The sequence below is a fragment of the Terrapene carolina genome, unplaced genomic scaffold, assembly GCF_002925995.2.
Source record: "Terrapene carolina triunguis isolate 2854851 unplaced genomic scaffold, T_m_triunguis-2.0 Scaffold93, whole genome shotgun sequence".
Classification (NCBI taxonomy): Eukaryota; Metazoa; Chordata; order Testudines; family Emydidae; genus Terrapene; species Terrapene triunguis.
Window position 1 is genome coordinate 19,421,826 of NW_020664444.1, and position 25,118 is coordinate 19,446,943.

The window sequence follows — 25,118 nt, forward strand, 5'->3', positions numbered from 1 at the left end:
ATTTCTATAACATGGTATTATTACTGTCCGTGAACCTACTCCACTTAAACTTGCAGCATTATTTTGTTATATAAAAACCTATCTTAAAAGAGCTCATTATCCTAATATCCTTGGCCAGCATTAAGAATTTCTGGGGTTACACCACCATTTCTAAGTTAATATCACTAGCAACTAGAAGGGGTATGTTCTCACGTTAACCACACAGGGCACATCATCAAGTGTAGGTTCAGAAAGCAAAAAGCCCCAACCCATCAACTGAGATTAACCCTATCAATAGATCAGTGTTGTATATCTTGCTAGGTCCTGCAGTCATGTAGTGACTGCAGAAGACATGGGTTTGTTACATCAGTGAAAATATCTCTTTTCTGCATTATTACATATTTGGGGTCTCTTCAATATTTGCAATCAAGGCATTTTTTCCTTCTTTAACCATTAGGAAATCTTAATGGCAAGTCACTCTCACCAATACCATCTTACCACCTGAAAGGCAGATTGTTATATAACGGGATTCTGACAACGAATTAATTTCCCCACACGGCTTTATTTTAGACTTCCAATTGCACTGATTTTGGTATTAAAAAAAAAAAAAAAAAAAAAAAAAAAAAATCTTGCCATGGAACTAAAATGTAGATGGAGACAAACATTTCTCTAATTTAGGCCACTGATGCATGCAGCACACTGCACTAGAAAGTTATAACACCATAACTCTTGCTAAAACAGTAGTTGTGCTACAGAAAATAATTCAGTGTTTATGGGGAGGAATCTTGTCTCTACATTATATAGCAGGTCATTAGTTTTGACCAGCAGTGTTACAGAAGCAGCTTTAAAGAAGCTATTTACAGCAGCTGATGTAGGAAAGCGATTCACAGTATTGGACTAACCGGCAGCGCTGCTTTGTCACAGCACCACACAACTCAGTCTTGGGGGAAAGGCTGAGATTGCAGGGGACTGTTACCAATTGCTCTGTGTAGTTCTCATCCACCATTATTCAAGTTAACTACTGTGACTGCTTGTTAGTATTCTGTTAAAAGTTTAAAAGACAAGAGTTTAAAAAACAAAACAAACAAACAAAAACACCCTAAACCATCATGGCCTCGTCATCTCAGGATCTTCTCAAAGTAACATCTTGACTACACCTTGTGGGGAATGTGCCATTGGTGCAGGAATATTTGAAGGCCGTGTTCCAAACTCCAAGCGCTTCCCTAACCTGTAAATACAAACAACAACACGATTGCAATGCAATGTATTGCATTCACTGTACATGCATGTTCAGTTTTTGCAATCTTTGTTAGGTCACTGCTGTGTAGTAAAATGCATCACTCAGCGTCAAACAGCACAAGGAACTAACAGACATAACAGTAAGTCTCAAATCCAAATGGCAGTTCTGACACTAACTTGGTAAATCACTTAACTTCTGTGGCTCTGTTTCCCATCTGTAAAATGGGGCTAAAACGTACCTCTCTCTTTCCCACTAGTGTGAAGTGTATTATGCTTGCTGGTGCTAAAATACTGTTTCAATAGGAATATTGTTTACACATACAATGCAAACACATTTATAAAACGCAATAAGGAAAAATCTACAAGAGCTCATGAAGATTCTGCTCTTCCTTTCACAGTAGCAACTCTGCATCAGAAACTCTCCTTAAGTGCTACTGCTTTTGGTAATAGGGCAATGAGAATAACCAGAATTCCAGCACTAGTTGGTTCCGAGTGAATACAATCAATCTGGAGTTATCCAACTTCTTCTCCAGAAGGAGCATTTTTATATTTTGGGTTAGCATTTTATGTGCAAGTTGAAATGGATACTGCATGCATCTGATTCACGAAGAAAAGAATGTGGACTAGATCATGGGCAGGGCTTAAACAGGCACTGAGCTGCAGCTGGAAACACCCTTGTTGATTATTTACAAAAAGCTGATTAAAGTGTTCAGACAAAAATGTACAAGGTTCCAGACTTAGAATTTAATTTAATTAGACAGAACAGGTCTCAGCAGCTGCATCCCAGGAAAGCGCCTTGGTGATGCAAAAGCAGAACTTTTATTATTCTGTCCTCCCATAAAAAGAGAGCATAAGTAGTGACAAGGGAAGCAGGCTCCCCATCCATCACCTGGGCCATCCTTTAACACAAGTATATGGAGTATACAAATCTTTATCTGACCCCCTGGCTGTCAACATCCCACTCACCAGGAGCCCAAAATAAAACACTGGATTGTACATTTATATTGAAAGTGTTTAACATACTCTCTATAAATTAAATATGTTTTTCAAACAGGACACCAAACTAAGTTCTGGCACAGCACATTTCAACAGATAGTGTTAAACATTTAAAACTTGGGGTAAAGTTTTCAGAATTGCGACAGCTTCCCAGGAGCCTAAATGGCCAAGTCATTTCTGAATTTTTTACCCTTTCTCTAAAATTTCCTGTTTGAATATTACTGTTTCCATTACACTTAAAGCCTTCAGCTAGCTAGTTTGAATGGTCAGCTATCATGTGATACACAATATATGACAATGTGCTTTTAAAGGAAATATACATTAGCCTGTTGTAGTTCACTAGCCCATGCCCTGTTTAGTATCTTCTTTTCAATTACGCTAAAGTGCAATGCAAAAAGGATCCTGAAGTAGTTCATCCCTTTTGAGAAACACTTATCTCCAGGTTAACATCAGATGTAATGGCTCAATTTTATAAGGGACTGGGAGGTCTACCAGAAGGTAAACAGAGAAAGCATTTTCCAGCCACTCAAGACAGGACTGGTCAGAACACAATGGCTCAACTGGCTCCCCACCTTCTCCTCATGTGAGCAGTTTACTTCTGTCAGATCAGACCACTGCTTTACGCAAGGAGCCAGCAAAAAGTGTGAGGCATATCAGGAAGATAGACCATTTATAGGAAGCTCAACCAGCAAGGAACTGGATATCTGACTGGAAAGGAGCAGTTTGCAAATGTCAGAAGATGGCCATAAGAAACATAGAACAGGAGGCATTTTGATAGAGTATACTCTTCTTAGCCCGATCCCCAGCCACTCTGTACCTTACCACCAACCTCCCAGCTTTCAGCCCCAGACTTCAGACTCACTTTAGAGCATCAAGATCTGTGTATAACCAAACCACAGGATCAGCGTTAAGAAACTGCAGCCAATCAGCACTTACCCGTTATCGCTCAAAGGCATGTGGGAACTGCTCAATCGTTTTTCAAGGCCATCTCTGCTCTTGTTCAGATACATGGATGAGGACATGGCGGGTCTGTTTGGAGACTGGTCATACACAAAGTTTCGACAAGATGCAAGTTTGGATTCCAGAGCCTAAAGCAAACAGTTTGTCTGAGAGTTAAACAACATTCTCTTCCCCAACAAAGGGCCCATGGAAGGATTTTCTAATAATTTACAAGGACTCCAATAGAAGAAGCTTTTAGCTACTAGTCCCAAATCTATACATGAGCTCTGAATTTGAAGGAAGAGGTGCTGCTGATACACAAGTCCTTCTGGCTTCAGGATCAGGCCCTTCAGTGTCTCATTAAATGGCAAAATTATTTTGTATTTTGTGGAGGATGGGGAGGGGAAGAGAGAGGTAAAGGAGTTAGCTCTTATGTTAAGGATGGAGAAGCAACGGAGCATTCTGTTTAGTTAAACAACAAGAGCCTCGACTTCCCCAGAGGTTAACACGCCTTTTATAACTAGGCTGCTTTTATAAGCATCACTTCTTTATGAAACTAAATGTTCTTTCAAACCTTTTCCCCAAGGCCAATACACACCCACCCACCCTGTGGCATGCCTGGGGTCTCCTGAACACATGACTTGAGCAGTAATCACCAACAAGCTAGATTCTGCCTCAGGCACCATCAGGCACATCAAAGGAGGACTCAGCCAGAATTCCTCCTGGGCAGCATTTCTGCTGCACCACTCTTGAAGAGAGTGCAGTATATTCCCCTAGCCTGGCACTCATTCACACTGGCCTGCTCCACTTTTCCCTCCCCCTCCCGATGCTATTTCAGACACCCAGAAGGGAGAAAAGACTATTCTGGCTGGCACACTGAGTGGGGCAAAAGCCACAGGAGAGAACAATTGGCCCTTGTTGAGGTACATTCTATCTACACAGATGCCTGAGCTACAAAATAAAGTTCACAATTTTCTAATCTCTTTCATGCAGAATTAGAGTCTGTTTGGATCCAAGTTTTGGTCTGAGTTCATCTCTATAGTTTAACTCATTCAGTGGTACAAAGGGTTAATGCTGGTTTTCATTCTCATAATACAAACATAGCCGCCATCACTTTTCGGCATAGCTCTAGCTAATGACTGATCCTTCTTACCCCTACTTTCCGTAGTAAGTCTCCCACAATGTTTAGCGCAGATATCCTGGCAGCTGGTGTGAGAGGGGTCCCGCTGTAACTATCCTCAAAACCTTTGAGAGAGAGGAAGGGTTAATAAAAGGGATATTTTACTCATTATATATGAGAAAACTTAGCAAAACCTTAACTCTCCCCACCAGCACTAAAGAGAGATTGTACATGGTGAGTAGCAATCGTCTCTCCTCTCTTTTTATCTGAACTGCAATTCTCTTCATTCCCACTGGAAATATAAATCACTGCATCTTTCCGACATGACAAGTTGCACTGAAGAGATGCTGGACTTTAATTTGCACTGGTTTTGAAAGCAGCTTTTAAGCCTTTAGATTTCATGAGAAGTGTTCTAGTCTGTCTCTATAACTTGCAATGGAACCAAAGAGAGAAAGACAGCAACTAAAAAGACATGTCATCCAGAGAAGATCACATGATCCAAAGCTTTATTGCCTGTGTTGCAAGAATTCCTGGATCCTCTCTCTTTTATGTGAACATACTATAACATATCAAGTGCTTCCAGCTGGAACACAGGATTTTAGGCTAAGAGTACCACAGTCAGGATATACACACACTTTATTAACCACTTACTAGAACTGTAACACTAAATTATTAGTATCAGACACAATCACAAGAAAACACTCACGGTGTATGTGCACACACACAATACAGTGAAGTTCTCTAAACATTCCTTTTTACTCAATTTAAAGAGTCTGGGCAGGTGTAATTGGGAGTTATTTAAATTTTTAGTGCTCATAAAAATGAGCAACTAGTACCACTGGTGAGAGCCCATATTTTATAATTTAGTACAGACAAGTCTCCCGTTGTTCCAGAATGAAGCATCTCTAAAGTAGCAACCTCCATCTCTAACTGGCTAATTCAAATGAGTGTGTCTGCTGAGACCTCCAATCTCCTTTCTACCAAACTCATGGAAATTCAGGGATGGTTAATGAGTGCAAATTATAACCTAGTGAACTACCTTGCTCCGGAAGGTTTTTTTTTTTTTTTAAGTTCATGTTTTAATACAACATGGGTGAGTTATAATGCACTGGCTATAAATCTACCCAGACATTCATACTGAACCCATGACAGGTATTCAAAATAGATTACTGTCCTTCAATGTGTTAAACACTTCAATACCGGTCATGTTCAGTTCCACATTTCTCAGCTTCTTTTGTAGTCAGTAGTTTGATAGAAATTCAACATGTACCAGGAAAAATGACTCAACGACTATTGGTATCGTACATTAACCTTACGTTAGCACATGCCATTCACTCTTACCTCTTCTAAACGTTCCTGGGGTGCTTATACTGACATTGGGTCCCCTATGAACTGCAGGAGTTGAAGGCACAGATAAGGTTGCTTGCACAGCTGTGTCCGTTCTTTCTGTCTCCAGTGTACTTCGTATCGGTGTTTTGGGTTTCTCCTGTTTCTGCTGCACTGCAAGCTCTTGCCTTAAGTCTAAAGGAGAAGGAAAAGGTACAAAGCATTTGGATACACATCCCAATCCGAAGCTATTAGGTGCAAGAAGTGTTTTTGTGTTGTCAAAGAACGCTGTTAACATTGATAGCCCCAGAGTAGAGGTGGCCAACCTGCGCCTGAGAAGGAGCCAGAATTTACCTACGTACACTGCCAAAGAGCCACAATAATACATCAGCAACTCCCCATCAGCTCCCTCCCGCCTGCCAGCAGCCATGCTGATCAGCGCCTCCCCCTCCTTCCCCAGGCCTCCTGTGGTATGCAGGAGGCTCTGGGGGGAGGGGGAGGAGCAAGGGTGTGGAAGGCTCAGGGAAGGGGGCAGGAAGGAGCAGGGGCCTCGGGGGAAAGGGGGAAGTAGGGGCAGGCCTGTGGCAGAGTCAGGTGTTGAGCAGTGAGCACCCCTCTGCCTGGGCACATTGGAAAGTTGGCGCCTCTAGCTCCAGCCCCGGAGTTGGTGCCTATGCAAGGAGCCACATATTAAACTTCTGAAGAGCCACATGCGGCTCTGGAGCCACAGGTTGGCCACCCCTGGCCCCACAGTGTTTCACCAACCACAGCTGAAAAAAGAAATCACATTCAGCTTCCAAAGAACATGTACACCCCAGCCAACACCCCACGAATCTTGGCACTAGCCACTTATAACTGGTTCAAAATCCCAGATTCCAGAATGGGAGATCAGCAAACTAAGCTTTGTTGGGATAGTGTAACTCAAAACACCCTCAAGCTTATGGTCCCTCCCCTCCATGCCACTTCCTCCCCAAAACAAGCACAGGTCCCTCCCTCCCAGTATTGTTGTCTAGTTGTAGGTTTTTCTTTGGTGCTCATTTTCCTAATAACAGAGCACTACACAAATGTGAATGAACTTATCCTCCCTACATCCATGTAAAATGGGGAATTTAGTATCCCTGCTTTACAGATGGGTTTCTGAGGCACAGAGAGGTGAAGTGACATGTCCAAGGCCATGTGAGGTCTGTGACAGAGCTGGAAAGAGAACCCAGTTCTCCCAATTCCTTGTCCAGTTCTTTAGCTACAAAGTCATCCTTCCTCTCTTCTGGTCCTACTGCCAGAGACAACAATCAGGAAACTAACTGCTGAAGTCGTGGAGGGGAATCAGCACTCATTCATGGTGTCTGTGTTACACACTCGCTCTCCATATTACACTGTCCCTTTATTCTCCTTACTGGCTCCGCTCTCATGACAGAAGTTGACAATATCTCTGTTGCATTTGTTAAAATTCATGTCCTGTCAGCTGACAATGAAGTGGGCAGTCAGACCATATCCCCGCAAGCCAGTCAGCTTTTCTTATTGTTTTAAAATACAGAGGCAACAGCAGAGAAGAGAGCGTTCTGGGATATATCTCTGCCTGCATGGTCTGCTATAGAATGACAGCAGTACTTCAGAGGAGCCGGGTGGACAAGGCTACAAGTTCCTTGGACGTTTCTACACGTTAGAAGAATATTTAGAAAATGCACCCAACATAGTTAAAAGCCCAACTGACAAAACACTGAATTCTACAATGTGTTTTCAAAGCATGCCTCCGATTTGTAGAAATATGCCAAAAGCTACAATACCACCCATCCTGCTCTCCCTAGGCATCAGGGTATAGCAGAGAGGAGAGCAGCATGCACCTACTATCCAAGACAAGTGCCCAGACAGGCTCTCTATTTCATCAAGGAGAGTGAAGCTTCCATCGACAGCATTTCTAAGGTCTCTCTCTTCTTACTATCTCGACACCATATTCGAGGGGAGGATTTAATGAAAACTTTGGAAGGCGGGAGGACAGGGCTGTATATAAATCAGTTAGTTAACCTCTGGCTTCATCTTTCAATCGCTGCACTGATTCCAGGAGATTCTCTTTCTCATCTAGCTCACTCTCCAGAAAGGCATTTCTTTCAATGGCCTGGTTCAAACGCTGTTCGAAGTCCTCCAGAGACATTATAGTGGCTCTGTGTGTAGAAAAATAATGTCACAGAAGTCATTAGGTTGCTAGCACATCCAGGGCTGCCCAGAGGATTCAGGGGGCCTGGGGCAAAGTGGGGGAGCTGCGGCGCTTGTACTCACCCGGCGGCGGTCTGCGTCTTCGGCGGCATTTCGGCGGCAGGGGGCCCTTCAGTCGCTTCACGTCTTTGACAGCACTGAAGAACCCGCCACCGAAGACCCGGAGTGACTGAAGGGTCCCCCGCCGCCGAAATGCCACCGAAGACCCGGACTGCCGCCGGGCCAAGGCTCACGGAGCCCCTGCGGGGCCGCCAAAGACCCGGACCGCCGTCGGGGCCACCAAAGACCTGGACCGCCGCCGGGCCAGGGCTTGCGGGGCCCCTGTGGGGCCCGGGGCAAATTGCCCCACTTGCCCCCCTCTTTGGGCGGCCCTGAGCACATCTAAAAGCATCAACTCAGACACAAAGAAACTGCAGTATTTCTGGTGTGAGAAGCTCCAATGTTTTAATTTCAAGCTTGTAAGACATTGACCAGCCTCATATTCCACTCACCCACTTGTAGGAAGGCAGCAGCTCAACACCTGTAGCAAGAGCAGACAGTACCACAGCACTAACGGGCACAGCATAGAAATGGACATGCTCAGTTCTGCTAGCTTCACAAAAGAGAGAACAAGAGCTGGGTAGGGAAGGGTTAAGAGCACCTGCATTACCTTTTTGCTCTTTCCAAGTCATCATTTGATTGCTCGAGTTCTCGAATGTACTTCTGTAGTTGATCTTTAATAGCTGTCGTCTGTGCCAGGTCATCTTCTAGCGCAGAGATCTGCTGGTAGCCTTCTGAATGTTGCATTTCAATTTTTTCCTAACCAAAGATAAACCAACCACCACATCAGGGATTTAGCACCGCACAGCCCCTTCCTTCCTTTTTGCTCCGCTGTGCTTACTCAGCCTTTCCCAGTTAGAAAGAAGGCGGTCCTGCTAGGCCATCTTAGAGCTACCACCTTTCACATGGGCTAAAACCAATAAGGACAGACGCTAGCCTCTTTCCATCAAACCAGACCTCCACAAGCCGATCCCAGGAGCAATCTTCTTGGCTGTGGGTGGGAGGGCAGGATCTCTCTTCCTCGCTCCCTACAGGTAGATGGAGCTAGGAGATCTAGCCTCACTCACCTCCATCACAGACTGCTCCCTACTCTCACGAGTGCTTACACTAGTTCTCTCTCTTTCTCCTCCCCCATTCCTGCCCTTCATGGGGAGGAAGCAGTTCTATCCTCTATAGGGAGTTGGGATTTTCAGTGGTTCTCTCTGTGGGAGAGGCACAAGACAACACCATCTCATATGCTCATAGATGGGCTCCCAGCTCTGTCTGAGGCACACATAGGTACCAGACAAACAGTACTTCCTTCTTCTACCCAGGACCAGGCAGAGCATGATCAGTGTGTTTCAGCAGCGCAGTGCAGACAGCACATCACAAGAGAGCCTAGACTGCAGGAGGGAGGAAAGAAGAGTGCCTTGGAGACAACTGGGAGGGCAGATACTAGTCCCTTTACTTTAAGTCCATGCAGGTGGCAGACCCACCCCATCACCAACTTCAAGACCAACAGCCACAACAGACCTGTGCAGGGGACCTAGATCTTCAGTGAGTACATGCTTTGGTGCTCTAAGCACAGGAATGGAGGTCAGATAATTCAGAGTCAGTATTTTTACGGTGCCCAGTGATTTGCAACACAAGACTTGGTAACTGACTATAAACAAAAAGTGAAACTGTCCAAACTGAGCAAAAGGGTAGTACAGTAGAACCTCAGACTTACAAACACCTCGGGAATGGAGGTTGTTTGTAACTCTGAACAAAACGTTATGGTTGTTTTTTCAAAAGTTTACAACTGAACATTGACTTAATACAGCTCTGAAACTTGACTATGCAGAAGAAAACTGCTGTTTTTAATCATCTTAATTTAAATGAAAGAAGCACAGAAAGAGTTTCTTTACCTTATCAATTTTTTTTTAGTAGTAGTTTACACTTAAACACAGTACTGTTCTGTATTTGCTTTGGGGGTTTTTTTGGGTCCCTGCTGTTGCCTGATTGAGGTGTGTGGCTGACCGGTCAGTTCATAACTCTGGTTTCTGTAACTCTGAGGTTCTATATATTAGGAGCATAATTGGTGAATATTCTATTATATCCCCGTGCCTAATCATGGCTTGTTTCCACAGATCCTGTAAAGTCCTTTCAGTTTCTGCAAGACTCTTCAAAGGCTCAGGGTTCTACACTAGCAGATCCCAATGCAGGGCTCTAGAGTCTTAAAATTCTTTCAGATGTATGCATCTGGGATTATTGCCTATGTTACTAATACAACATTTTTTAAAGAGGATGTCAGTATCCCTTTAGGGCAGAGATGCAATCTAGCCTGTACTGCAAAAATTTAGGCATCAAAACCTTGGCACTGGATCACCTTAACATGCCAATTCCTTTTTCTGTGGTCCCAAGATTACCATCTATTAACATACCTAAAGCATTTATAACTGTAGGATCTAAGCATAACAAACTAAAGTCACTGAAAACAAATCCACATACTGGAATTAAAAAGTTGAGAAAAAGCAAGGTCTGTAGCCTATTTTTCACTTATTTAAAGAGCGCTATTTCAGTGTGTGTATTAAGTGGTACAGAGACTGAAGTTGGGGAAATACCTTCTTTTAATTGAAGAAATTCTGTATTGATTATAGGATCAAAAGTGTTAACACTTTTGGTCCCTCTCATTTTGAATTTCTTGGATAGTTACCAGTCTAACTTAAAAGTCACCAAACACATAGCCCAATTACCTATAGCTAGTCACATAAGATTCACTAAACAAACCCTCTGAAGCATTTTTTCCAATTAGTGTGAACTGTATTTTGGAGGGAAGAGGAGAAAGCAGAGGGCAGCCTGGGAAGCTCAAAGCCATGAACCGCATGGGCCTAGCAAACTTTGTATTGTTGACCTAGAAGTGAATGCGAGTCCTTGTTAACAATGCTGCTCAACAGCCTCATGAGTTTAAAGCTTCTCTCTTGAACTGATTCAAACAAAAGACAGAACTGCTAAGTTTGGGCCTTTGTTTTTAGCTAATTGTAATAAACAGTCAGCTGATTTGCTCATCAATGGAGACACTGTTCCTTCACTTGCAGGCTGCTAGTGTCGTTTTCAGTCTGCATGAATAAGCCAATTGTTAAAGACGTTGTGTCGCACAGAATATGTTTTAATCAAGTTCTTTGCAGTGGAGAACAATATTTTTTTTTCCCTAATGCAGTATGTTTATTCTCCACTTTTGAGTCAATTTTTATTATTTCTATCCCAAACTGCCCAGGTAATGTTGCTTCTCAGCCTTGCCCCATGGCTAAGAAAGAATTTATTCTTCCCTCATGGGAATTGATTGCAAGTTTTATTTTTGCGGAGATATTTTTTCTCCTCTTTCCCAAACATGTCAGCTTGAATGGGTTTATGTGGCTTGTGTAACAAACTAGGCCAACATTCCATACAAGAGGTTACACGATTAGTATTGTAAGGATGTTTATATGGGATTGTTTTGTTTTAAACCACATGTTGTAATAATAGCAATGTCTGAATTTGCTTTGGGTTGAAATAAACAAAACTCCCACAAAGTTTAGAAAAACAGTATCTTCAAAGTGGACTAGAATTCTTTAGTATCCCCTTTTGATGTTTCTACCTAGTTACTGTACTTGTGTATGCAACACATATAGCGAAACCCATGGGTTTCAACAGTTATACTTGACTCCTGTTAGCTGAGTACTGGATCCAATTGAGTAAAGTATATCTAATTAAATTAATCTCTGTCTCCACAGATATTGAACTGGCCCTTGGAAAATGCTAAGCAGTTTTACTTCATTTTTAGACAGCTGATGTTTAAAATTATTATTTGCAGATTAGCTACAAAATGCCAACAAGATTATTTTTTGAAAAGGAATTAAATTTTGGTGACAAACTTTTGTCAAGTTTAAATAAATTTAATGCAGTTCTTTAAAAGTTGTCAATTAGGGGTGGGGAGGGGTTGGTTGTTTCTTTTTGTAAAGGATTATCGTCAGCATCTTGTACTTGTTGGAAACTGAAGCAGATTAACTTCTTTTTATCCTGCGGCATTAAGCCCAATGGCATCACCATCTCATGTTCCATCATTACTATCTCCCAAGATATTCTTGTAAAAAAAAAAAAAGTTTATTATACTCCCTACTAAATAAAATACTTTGCATTTTTTCCTTAGAGATCTTAAAAAGCATTTTTTGCAAGTTCATTATCCCACGTCACAGATGGGGAAACCACATTCAGAGAGGTTATACACGACTGGGAGAAGTAATTTAGAGACATTTTCAGAGCCAGGAATAGAAAACAAGTCTCCCAACTCCCACTGGATCATGCTTCCTCCTAACTAGACATTAGGTACCAATTGACATTTTAGACGCGAGTCACAACTACTACGTTTTTTTAAAAAATGGACTTATTCCATTATTCCAGTGCAGCAGCTAAGCACAACTGACTTTCCTTCTCTTGGATCTTGACAATATCATAGAATCATAGGGTTAGAAGGGACCGCAATGGTCATTAAAGCCTGGTCTACGCCGGACTGATCACTGCCCGCCGATCCGGCCAGTAGTGATGTCTCACCTTAGTCTCACCCCCTGCCAAGATGCAGGATTTGTTGTGTCTAAACCATCCAAGTCAGATAACTATCCAGCCTCCTTTTGAAAACCTCCACTGAAGGAGCTTCCACAACCTCCCTCAGCAGTCAATTCCATTGTCCCACTGTTCTTACAGTTAGGAAATATTTCCCAAGATTTAATCTAAATCTGCTGTGCTGTAGTTTGAACCCACTGCCCCTTGTCTTGCCCTCTGTGGCAAGAGAGAATTATATCTTTTATTGCTTTGGTCTATTATATGAGCCTGTATACTTGCATTGTACAATGAAAGAACGAAAGAAAGAACAAAGGCGGAAAATGCATGGAAGGATGACACAGAAATAAAGCTCTCTCTCACACACACACATATATATAAAAAATGTACAGTGCTGAATTCTACTACAAACCTAAGGGTTCTCCCATCTGGAATCCATCCCGAAATACATCCAGTGTCTTAGCAAACAGATGGCTAGTAATATTAACTACAGTATTCAGACCTAAGAATGGGGCAATATATTGATATTTTCTTATTATCAAAGCAAACTATTGTTGCAATTTGTTGGTAAACATCTTTATGACCACCATATTTCTAATGCTGCAACTCCATATTTCCCTGATCATCTGCACACACACACACTGCCCTTTCTCTGCTGTTCCTTTACCTTAATTGACTCCAGTTCCATTCGAAGGCGATTGTTTTCCGATAGAAGGTCTCGATTTCTGAATTCTGTTTGTTGCAGCTGTGTCTCCAATTCTGCTTCATATTCTCGGCTCCCTTCTTGGAACTCACGTAGTTCCTCCTGTGTATTTTCTGCACTGGAAGCACAATTCCAGCCACAGAATTAGTTGGGTTCATTTTAATAAAACAAGAAAATTCAGTTCGCCTTAGTATAAATGTATGACAAAATAAAATGCTCCTCTAATGCAACTGAAGGATCTACGCCTGCTTGTCACCTAAACGTGTTCAGAAAGGAAAATAAGTGATTGTATGAAAATGCCTTTCTATAGTTACATCATATTTGTTCACCTACACTCTCACAGCAATCTGTCCTGGAACAGTGGATTACAAACAACCCAGTCCGTCTTTATGTTAAGAGAGTCCGAGACAACAATAGGATGCACCTACCTTTATGCACCATATCCTCAGTCATGCTCACTTGTCTGCAAATTTAAGCTATTTATATTAAATATTCACTTGGGTGAAAACTCATTTGCAGAAGTTTTATACAAGAGATATAAGGCAAACAAGCCTGCCTTCAGAGTTCATTCAAATATTGCTACAATCATTAAGAACAGATATGAATATTGACCATCAACACGCCATCTCAAGGCCTGATCCCAGGAGGGATCCACTGACAGCAGGATAGAGCCACCTGATTTGCAAACCTTAAACATTAGCAATTTGACATATTGAGTCATGAAAAATTCCATTTACCCTGACACAGTTTGAACTGGAAAGAGATGCAGAGAAGACTTTCTTCCTCTGCCGGGAGTTCACTCCCTCTCTGGATGGTGCTGAACCATCCCTACTTAGCCAACATATTCCTGATTCAAACGAATTTCTGAAAGGTTATTTTGATCTCGCTTTTGGAATGCTGCATGCGGCAGGCATCTAGGTCTATTGCCCCTGCAGGCTTCCTCTACACAAAGTCAGACTACATAGCCACAGTTGTCCCTTCTGGCCTTAGAATCTATTAGGGCAGCCAATTAATCGCAGTTAACTCACGCGATTAACTCAAAAAAATTACTCAAAAAAATTAATTGCGATTAATCACAGTTTTAATCACATTGTTAAACAATAGAATATCAATTGAAATTTATTAAATATTTTGGATGTTTTTCTACATTTTCATATATATTGTATTCTGTGTTGTAACTGAAATCAGTGTATATTATTTTTATTACAAATATTTGCACTGTAAAAATGAAAAACAAATACTCATACAAGTACTGTAGCGCAATCTATTTGTCATAAAAGTGCAACTTACAAATGTACATTTTTTTTACATAACTGCACTCAAAAACAAAACAATGTAAAACTTCAGAGCCTACAAGTCCACTCAGTCCTACTTCTTGTTCAGCCAATCGCTAAGACAAACAAGTTGTTTACATTTACAAGAGATAATGCTGCCCTCTTCTTATTTACAATGTCACCAGAAAGTGAGAACAGGCATTTGCATGGCACTTTTGTAGCCGGCATTGCAAGGTATTTACGTGCCAGATATGCTAAACATTCATATGCCCCTTCACGCTTCGGCCACCATTCCAGAGGACATGCTTCCATGCTGATGACGTTCGTTAAAAAAAATTATGCGTTAATTAAATTTGTGACTGAACTCCTTGGGGGGAGAATTGTATGTCCCCTGCTCTCTTTTACCTGCATTCTGCCATATATTTCATGTTACAGAAGTCTCGTATGATGACCCAGCACATGTTGTTCGTTTTAAGAACACTTTCCCTGCAGATCTGACAAAACGCAAAGAAGGTACCAATGTGAGATTTCTAAAGATAGCTACAGCACTCGACCCAAGGTTTCAGAATCTGAAATGCCTTCCAAAATCTGAGAGGGACGAGGTGTGGTGCATGATTTCAGAAGTCTTAAAAGAGCAACACTCCAATGCGGAAACTACAGAACTCGAACCACCAAAAAAGAAAATCAACCTTCTGCTGGTGGCATCTGACTCACATGATGAAAATGAACACGCGTCAGTCCACTCTGCTTTGGATCGTTATTGAACAGAATCACAGAACATCAGGGTTGGAAGGGACCTCAGGAGGTCATCTAGTCCAACCCCCTGCTCAAAGCAGGACCAGTCCCCAACTAAATCATCCCAGCCAGGGCTTTGTCAAGCATGACCTTAAAAACCTCTAAGGAAGGAGATTCCACCATCTCCCTAGGTAACCCATTCCAGTGCTTCACCACCCGCCTAGTGAAAACGTTTTTCCTAATATCCAACCTAAACCTCCCCCACTGCAACTTGAGACCATTACTCCTTGTTCTGTCATCTGCTACCAGTGAGAACAGTCTAGATCCATCCTCTTTGGAACCCTCTTTCAGGTAGTTGAAAGCAACTATCAAATCCCCCCCTCATTCTTCTCTTCCGCATGAACCCGTCATCAGCATGGACACACGTCCCCTGGAATGGTGGTTGAAACTTGAAGGGACATATGAATCTTTAGCACACCTGGCACGTAAATATCTTGTGACGCCGGCTACAACAGTGCCATGAGGACATCTGTACTCACTTTCAGGTGACACTGTAAACAAGAAGCGGGCAACATTATTTCCTGCAGATGTAAACAAACTTGTTTGTCTGAGCGATTGGCTGAACAAGAAGTAGGACTGAGTGGACTTCCAGGCTCTAAAATTTTAGATTGTTTTATTTTTGAACACAGGTTTTTTTTTTTTAACATAATTCTACATTTGTAAGTTCAATTTTCATGATAAAGAGATTGCACTGTAGTACTTGTATGAGGTGAACTGAAAAATACTATTTTTTTTTGGTTTTTTTACAGTGCAAATACTTGTAATCAAAATATAAAGTGAGCACTGTACACGTTGTATTCTATGTTGTAATTGAAATCAATATATTTGAAAATGTAGAAAACATTGAAAAATATTTAAATAAATGGTTTTCTATTATTGTTTAACAGTGAGATTAATGGCGCAATTAATTTTTTGTAATCGCTTGACAGCCCTAGAATCTATTAATTTTCCTGGAGTACTGTAGCCTCAGGCTCTTCTACACAGATTTTATCATCCCACTAGAAGTTATAGAATGAATTACAGGATCTATAGCCTACTAGAAAGACAAATTATGGACATAAATTCATTGCCTTTACCATTGTTTATATTTCATAGCCAGTTCTTTCCAGTAGCTGGTTTCTTCTTCCACTGATTTGAAGTGATTTCCTTCCAAGTCTTCCATGGTGAAATCCCTAGAAGTCTAAAATTCTTGTTTCATGTTTTCCTGAAAATTAAGAAGTTGCAAATTTAGAAGTTAGCATTTTCCTGTTACTGCATTATCCCATTGCTTCTTCCTGTGGAATTATCTATCCTAGTAGAAGCAGCCTCATCTTTGGATACATTTAAAACCAGATTGGACAAAGCACTGTCAAATACGCAACATGCCAGAGGGAGGACTAGATCATTTAATAGGGATTTTCTCTCTCAAGTTTCTCTGAATCTATTGGAGGTTGGTACCCCACCAGATTACCTTCACTGAGTGTCTTCCCCTCCCTACCTGACTACATGGTACTGGTCAACAGAACATTAACAGACATTCCCAGCATAACGAATAGGTACAGAAAGCAGCTGAGGAGGGAGACACCCCAAAACACACGCTGCCTAGTGAGAAAATGAGGGACACCCTGAGAAATACAGAAAGGCCATTTGAGCAAGAAACCAAATGCTCTGATCTAAAAGAAAATGCAACTAAGTTGGACTTTAGCAACCCCAGAGACATGGCAGTTACCCCCCCTACAAAGGAACATCACTGAAACATACAAAGGATCTGGGGATAATGATTTCCTTTGGTAAAGGTTTCAAAAGTGCCTATGTGATTTAGGAACATACAGATCTAAGTCACTTAGATACTTTTTAAATTTTACCTTTTATCTAAACTCTAAGACACTATAAAGTACAGAACAGAAATAGAATGCAATAGAACAGCTATAACTCTGAAGCCTGTGATGCACCATAATAAATGCACTAAAATAGAAATGGTTTTGTGAGAGTTAGTCACAGGGCTTGTCTACACTTACGGAGCAGCTGTGCTTCTCTGGTGCTTAGTGAAGCTTCTCCCATATGGGTAGAGGGAGGCCTCCAATTGACTTAGCCCTGTCTACTCCGGAGATTAGGTTGGATTTTCCACACACCCCTGAGCGATGTAGTTATACCAACATAAGTTGGCAGCATAGACCAAGCCTCAGAGTGGAGAAAGGTCACAATTAAGGCCTCTAGACAGTCTGCTCTGTGCAATGCTGGTCAAGGCAAGGATTACACAGAGGCTGACATTATAAACCTAATAGCAGCCTCCACAGATTGAAGACCATAAATAAAGGTGGAGCCTGGCTCTTCATTTACAAAGTCAGGCAGCAGAAATACTGGAACCCTAAACTGTCAATGGGAGATGCAGAGTCCGCAAGCCAACTCCAAATTTTAAAGTCTCAGCTTTAGATCTGTTTATTAATAAGCCAGTAAGTCTCCAGATGGCAAGCTTAAAAAGAGAAAGAGCAAATACATTCAAAACCACCAATGATCATTTGAAGATTTTTCCAGTCACGCTGTAGAGCCTGATCCTGCATTTCACATGCATCCTAAACTTCCAATTTCAACTGGAGTTTTTGGTGAGCAAGAAATGCTGGACTGGACCTTGAAAACAGGATTATATGATTAAAAAAATCTTATATCCACAAATTATAAACCAGGTGAAATACAATAACTCAGTGGCCCCATTTCACCTTCCACTTCTCCCATCAGCTAAAAGTAATATCAAAGACAATCTAAGCTTTCATGCTCCCTGATATCCGAGGCACACACAGATACCCACAGATACATCTCTACCTCGATATAACGCTGTCCTCGGGAGCCAAAAAATCTTACTGCGTTATAGGTGAAACCGCGTTATATCGAACTTGCTTTGATCCGCTGGAGAGCGCAGCCCCGCCCCCATGGAGCACTGCTTTACCGCGTTATATCAGAATTCGTGTTATATCGGGTCGCATTATACCGGGGTAGAGGTGTACCAGGTCTTCATGGCTTGTCCCACCATTTGTTAAAATCTTTGTGCAACAGTTTCAAAAGCATCTAAGCCCCAGATTTGTAAAGGTATTTTAGGCATTGCTTTGTTTGGCATTGCCAGGCCTAAGTCCATTTTCAAAAGTGACTTGGACAATTGGAAGCCTGAGCCTCACTGAAAATCAATGGGACTTAGGACCCTAAGCGCCTAGGTCACTGTTGAAAATGGGACTTGGCTGCCTAAATCACTTAGGCTTTACAATGCTGAGTGGAACACCACATGAGCGCCTTTAAAAATCACAGCCTAAGTCCCCACTTGACACTCAAAAGGAATTAGACAATTCTGAAATCCTTTCCTTTAAATACCCGGGGGGTGGGGGGGGGAGGGAGGGACTGGAGGAATTGGGGAAAACATGAAAGTGTTTATAAACCAGAACTCATGAGGAGTTTGGTTTGTTTAAAGGGACCAGAGAAAAAAACAAAATGTTAATAAGAAAAAAGAGGTTTACACCCTTCTGCAAACAAACAAGACCACCACACTTGACCTAGTGACATTTCCTGAAGTCATCTCAGGGCTTCCAATCGTGGATATATTTATGGAAATGTATGGAAAAAGCTAAGAATGGGATGGGTGGGAAGTACTGACTCACTCCAAATTATCTTCATGTCTAGTAATGTGAAGCTAGACCATGCACAATTAAGATTCTCGCTTTATTTTTAGCGAGTTGAAAGTGTCTTTGATTTTAATAAGCATTTCACATGCTCAACGCTCTGCACAAATATTAATTAATCCTCACACCACACTTGGGAGGTAGACAAGTATTAGCCCCATTTTACAGATGGGGAAACAGAAAGGGAGAAGGAAAGCCACTTGGGCCACAAGTCAGATGTGTCACTCAGATTAGAAATCAGGAGTGGCCAACCCCCAGTACCGTGCTCAACCCACCAGAAAAAAACAGACATCATCCCTTCGGTGGGTGTTTTCCGCACACTCAGAACAGGAACCTTCCAAATTCCATTGAAGGCTGGGGCAAAGGTTGCACCCTTGTCCTTCTCCCACCTCTCAGAGAAGTGAGATGGTTTGGCACACAGATACCACATATCTTGGCGATGTGCTGGAGGCTGAAGCCATCTCCAGAGTGGTCTGAGTCAGGTTCCCAAGGTGTAAAAAGATGTGGGAAAAGAAAAGGTGGTTTTATGGGAAGGAAGGATCATCTTGCAGTAAGTGCACCTGACCAGGACTCAGGAAATTTGTTATTTTATTATCACTATTATTCCCAGCTCTGCCAGTTTTCTTGTGTGACCTTGGGCAAATCAGTTAATCCCTCAATGTCTCCATCCCCATCAGGGATAATATATGCCTACCTTACATGGTACTGAAAGGATAAACCCATTAACATTTGTGTGATGATCAACTACCACACCAATGAGGCATAGTAAGTAACTAGACAGATAAAGGCACCGTCACACCTCCCTAATTCTGGCCCCAGCCTCTGCTGCAATTTAGAGAAACTCTACGCCAACAGGAAAATAAGGACATCCTGTGGGGGGAGTCTATGCCCACTTACCCCATTGGAATGGCATAAGGGGCTCCAGTGAGAGAATCAGGGCTCTTGATTCCACGCTGCCTCCCAGCACTCCTTCCATAGGGTCACAAGCAGCCACTGCCCCAAGACTTACCGTAAGTGCGGGAAGGAAACAAATTAATGCTAATACCATTGAACATACTGAGTGATTGTGTTCCCCCCAATTTCAACCCTGACCTCCTAATGGGATCAGATCCACACACACACACACACACAACTTCAAAAGGCTTCCTCAAGGTGTTTGTTTGTTCATTCATTGTGAGAGAGATATGATGCTGTGCAGGTTGTGTTCCTCTTTTTCTGTGCCTCCCATAACCCTTGAGTCCACATAGATGAAGGATGTGATCTGGCCCAAGGAGGCTTAAAAATATTTCAATAGAGACTTCCCTCCTGTTGCTCAATTTTTTTCCGCGAAAAATTTTGGCTAACATGAAAATGACCCAGCAGAGCACCTTCAGATTTACATTGTAGTGTGCAGTTTCCTAACAGATTATAATTATAAAAAAACCTCCAAAAGTTTGGTGTTTGGAAAATAAAAGGGTTGAATCCTCCACCACCAAGACCCAGTCTTGATGGCAAAAAGGGTGTGTTTTGAAAATGTATTATTTTAATACAATTGCAAAGTCCTCTTCAGGCTCTCTTACAGGCCTTGTCTAGCCTAGGGCTTAGAAGTGTAATGTTATATCAAGCTAGGTGACTGGATCTAATTAATACCCTCTTAAAATTCTAGTCAAGACAAAGGAATGGTATCATACTTTAGGGTCATGGGAAACTTAACCTAGCTTGACCAGTTTAGCATGTGCTAAAGATGACATGCCTCGTCTAAAGATTCGATTACAAACACATTAGTTAGCACTCATCAGCTAACAAGCTGACATGGTTGGGTTTGGTAAATGTGAAATCTGATTCCACTTGCAGAGCTTGGCATGTAACAACAGATCTCAAATATATATATATACACATAGAAGCTCAGTGGTACAGGATTCAGAGTGGACACTGTAAACAGGATGTGATGTAGGCATGAAACTTGAAATATTTTCAACATCCTTTTCTAGAGAGTTTGTCTTTCTGGAAATTAAACCACTATACATATGACAAGGAAACACCATTTATGCACTGAGCTGCAGAAAGTCATCAACTACAATTCAGTGTGACCTTTGGAAAGGAAAGGATACCAACTAGTGTTAATACACGCAAATCATTCCTCCCCAGTCCCAAATACTCATAGAGGATTAAAAATAGACAATTTTCAGAGACAAAAGAAGCTTTTTAGACTTGGAACATTCAGGGAAGGAATAGGCAAAAGAGGAGAAGAGTATCGGGGGGGTAGCTGTGTTAGTCTGTATCTACAAAAACAACAAGGAGTCTGGTGGCACCTTAAAGACTAACAGATTTATTTGGGCATAAGCTTTCGTGGGTAAAAACCTCACTTCTTCAGAGGTTTTTACCCACGAAAGCTTATGCCCAAATAAATCTGTTAGTCTTTAAGGTCCACCAGACTCCTTGTTGTTTTCAAAAGAGGAGAGAGATTCAATACCTAACCTCTCTCTAGTTTGGGTTGGCCAGGAAAGAAGATAAGTACACATGAACAATTACATAGGGTTGCATAGGACCTCTGAACTTTCTTTTTTCCAAAGACCCTGATCTTTGGGTCTTGGGTATTGTCAGAATGGTCATTCTACACTTCCTCCAGGAACCTGGTATATGCTTAGACTGCCGTTCCAGCCAGCCTGGAGAGTGTACTTTGGGAAAGAGCCTATCTTGGGGTCAGCCCATCACTAGCATAAGACAGAGTTCAACATTAACATGTACTGATCCTCATGAATTCCAGGATAGCAATTCCCCTGGCCGATTCACGAGTTGCACTAATGGGCCCAATGGAACTTGTATTCAGACAGCGAACAAAATTAGACACGGTTGAGAGTGGGGCGAAGGGGGGAGGTCTTCAGGAGTAGGGTCCTCTGGACTCCTCTTCCTCACAGCCACAAAGACATGGAGCCAAAAGCCCTGCAATTTGCAAGCATAGCTCTTACTGGCTCAATGGGAGTTGCATATACTTACATCAGGGCTGGATTTGCTCTAAAGCCTGTTTGCCCCTACATGGTGACATGTATTTTGGGGCCAGGGGAAAAGGGGAATTTTTTTTTAGATTTCTAAGGGCTTGTCTACATAGGGAAATTTACTGGCAGATCTATTTTGGTCTAATTATAGTATTACAGTTATACCCATATAATCCCCTCTGTGGATACATATTTCAGAGTAAGCATCTACACAGGGAATTATATGGATATAACTGTAGCAGTACGATTATACCAGCATAGTTCTGCCAGTAAATTTTCCCATGTAGATGAGCCATAAGGTACACTCCCCAGGCATCCTCTGGGACCATACATGACTGGAACATGCTTTGTTCCATTATATCTATCCCTAAGTAATGCCTACAGTAAACTAATTTCAAACTAATGTAGAGACTGCAAGTACATGTTTGAAACTTCCCTACATTTGTTACTACAAGATAACATGATGTGACATGAATTGTTTTTCTACTGTTCCATGCCCCAGATGCATGCCTCGTGCCTGCAGTGAGCCAAGAACTGAAATTAAACATTAATATACAGCCCCACCATGTCTTATTACCAGCCATTTCACACAAGGCCCTACCCAAGCATAGGTTGCATGTCAGGTGCTAGAGATATTTAGGGCAAGATTTTCAAGGCAGCCTAAATTGCAAAGGGAAAAGTTTGGTTAAAAGAAATTTGTTCCAAAACTCAGGTTGTCAAAAACAAGATTTAATGAGACTTCAGACCAATCAAAATGTTTCCATGAATCTTCTGTTTTCTTTTTCAATGCCAACAAAAACAGTTTGTTTGCCACATGTGAACAAGCGGCTGCCTCCCAAGTGCCCCCTCATGGTTAGAGGTGGCTATGCAGGTGCACTGTCTCAGCTGCCCTCTTAAATCGAACTACTGTACCAAACAAAGTCTTCCCTGGTTCTGCCACACCCCTTCACTGGGGATCTCCCAGGCCTTCCCTTAATCAGGATTCCCTGCTACAACTTCTTCACTCCCAGCAGTCTCTGTCCCTCTTCTCTTTCATTGATAGCTTCCTGATGCTCTCTCAGTTCTTCCATACCCAGATGGTTCTACTAATTAAACCCCACACTCCATACCAAGTGTGGCGGGCAGGGCTAAGTATATGGGGTTGTCCAATGGGGACAGGCCACCATTACACAACTAAAGCACACAGAATTATACATTACACAATTTCGTAGTTTTGTTGAGAAGAGGGTTTTACCAGCATTTTGTTCACAATTTATTATTGCCATCAAAAACATAAGGTTATAACTGTTTGGCTACACCTCGTTTGTTTTCATACATGTAGAAACCAGAAGGAAAGATTTGGCCATACTTCCTGCTTGTAAGCAGTTTGGTCATAGACATTACAAAACCACTGTATCATGCAGGAACTAAAGTTTTCTGGGGGTATGGGATGAACTTCTGCAGTGAGAAAAATTATGTTTACGTGTTTCGCTCCAGGAAGTGACAACAGTACTGCAAAACACCAGTTCGTATCACCATGGCATAGACCAGGTGTAGGCAACCTATGGCACGCATGCGAGCTGATTTTCAGTGGCACTCACACTGCCTGGGTCCTGGCCACCGGTCCAGGGGGCTCTGCATTCTAATTTAATTTTAAATGAAGCTTCTTAAACATTTTTAAAACCTGATTTACTTTACATACAACAATAGTTTAGTTATATATTATAGACTTATAGAAAGAGACCTTCTAAAAACGTTAAAATGTATTACTGGCACAAGAAACCTTAAATTAGAGTGAATATATGAAGACTCGGCACACCACTTCTGAAAGGTTGCCAATCCCTGGCATAGACCATCTTCAAAGTAATTTTAGTATGGGGATTGAAATACTGTACTGCAATCAGAGTCAGAGCTAATCAAACTCAGGAGAACTCTATGCTGGATTCTAATATAAAATTGTAGAAGCCAGTTCAAAACAGCTCTGGGACTTAAATATATTTTAAGGATCTATTTAACAATGGCAGCAATGAAGTTTACATTCAGAGCAGTTTCATGTCCCCCCCCAAAAAACCCAGAAGGGAGAACAGGAGAAGGACCCTCTGAAAAAGTAAGAGCAAAGCAGAACTCTCACAGGCCAAACTTTTATAGAATCCATAAATTCTGTTTGGACAAGTAATTTGTTCCATAATCAGGGCAAGGGGAGAACTAAGTTCATATGGGGAATCTTCCTCGAACCTCTTTTCTGATGGTTAGTTTGTCTCATAGAAAAAAGGTTTTCACACCCACAAAGTTACCCAAGTTACCAAAACTAAATGCCACAAAAGGGAATAAAGAGAAAGAGGTCATCCCAAAGAGAAGGTCACAATTAATAGTATATTCGGAGGCCAGTCTAAGAAGGTTATCATTGCATGGGAGTCTCTCTGCAAAAAGGGCTTCATTAAAAAAAAAAGACTATTCAAAAGTTCAGGTATTTATCCAAATCCAATACTTTTGAGTCTCAAACTGTCTTAAGGAAACTCAGCAGAACAGGCAAATTCTCTCCTGAAATACCTACTTGTTCCTTGATGCTTCCTGGCCTCAGCCCGAGAGGCTGTTCTCACAGCAGTAGGGGCTTCTGATTCTATTGCCAGACCAAACCCAGAAAGGGAAATAAACTACTCCGGACATTTCCAAATCTCGACAAAACATAAAAGTCCAGTTCCAGAAAGAGTCTAAGGTTCAGGTTGGTAATTAGGGGTGGGAGCGATGGCTTACCCGAGTCCATGCCCCCTGCAGCCTCAGAGAAGGAGAAAGGAAGAGAGCGATGCAAGCAGGATGTGGACACAGTGGGCTGTTGCTGCCCCCGCCTCACAATAGGATGCATCCCTCACACTGCCACGTGGAAACCCTCCCTGCCCCGTCCCGACCCCACACAGCAGTGGCAGCCACACGGGAAGATGGGAGAGGAGGATCCTAGGAGTTTGTCCTCCCCAAACTTCCAAGAGACCCAGTAAAGCCCTGGACGCTCACCACTTCCGCAGGAAAAAGCAGCCAAGTCCGGGTACAGGCACCTTCTGCCACCCTCCTATAGCCACCGGCCGGGACTAGTACGAACCCAAGCTCTTACTCTGCCCAGGTCTCTGTGCCCCCATCCGAACCATTACAACCAAACTCTACCCAACACCCTATTGGCTGCAGGGTCACGTGGCCTGAAGAGGCTCCTCCAATCAGCTCCGGTAAAATGCTGCTTCTGGAACGTTTAGAAACTTTCGAATTTTTTTTAACTTTTCAGTGGCAGCCGGGCCGGAGGACGGAGGTGTCGTGGGACAGGGCTCTGAGCGCAGGGCATGGTGCAGGACCGCCCCA

The 25,118-nt window shown here is 42.2% G+C and overlaps 1 protein-coding gene across 3 annotated transcripts; it reads right to left on the reverse strand.

Annotated features, from left to right (window-relative positions):
• Nucleotides 1–596: 596 nt before the first annotated feature.
• Nucleotides 597–24,891, reverse strand: NDE1 (nudE neurodevelopment protein 1). Of its 3 annotated transcripts, none has more exons than XM_024220076.3 (9): nucleotides 24,783–24,891; nucleotides 16,252–16,379; nucleotides 13,071–13,224; nucleotides 8,460–8,608; nucleotides 7,622–7,758; nucleotides 5,615–5,794; nucleotides 4,307–4,398; nucleotides 3,151–3,302; nucleotides 597–1,207 (listed from the first exon to the last, which is right to left on the reverse strand). In XM_024220076.3, the coding sequence occupies exons 2-9, from the start codon at nucleotides 16,335–16,337 to the stop codon at nucleotides 1,114–1,116; spliced, it is 1,044 nt and encodes a 347-aa protein (XP_024075844.1). In that variant the 5' UTR covers nucleotides 16,338–16,379; nucleotides 24,783–24,891; the 3' UTR covers nucleotides 597–1,113. The 3 variants fall into 3 exon arrangements, with proteins under 3 accessions (XP_024075844.1, XP_024075845.1, XP_024075846.1); XM_024220077.3 differs by lacking the exon at nucleotides 24,783–24,891 and adding an exon at nucleotides 24,528–24,610; XM_024220078.3 differs by lacking the exon at nucleotides 24,783–24,891 and adding an exon at nucleotides 24,328–24,476.
• Between the last annotated feature and the right edge of the window lie 227 nt (nucleotides 24,892–25,118).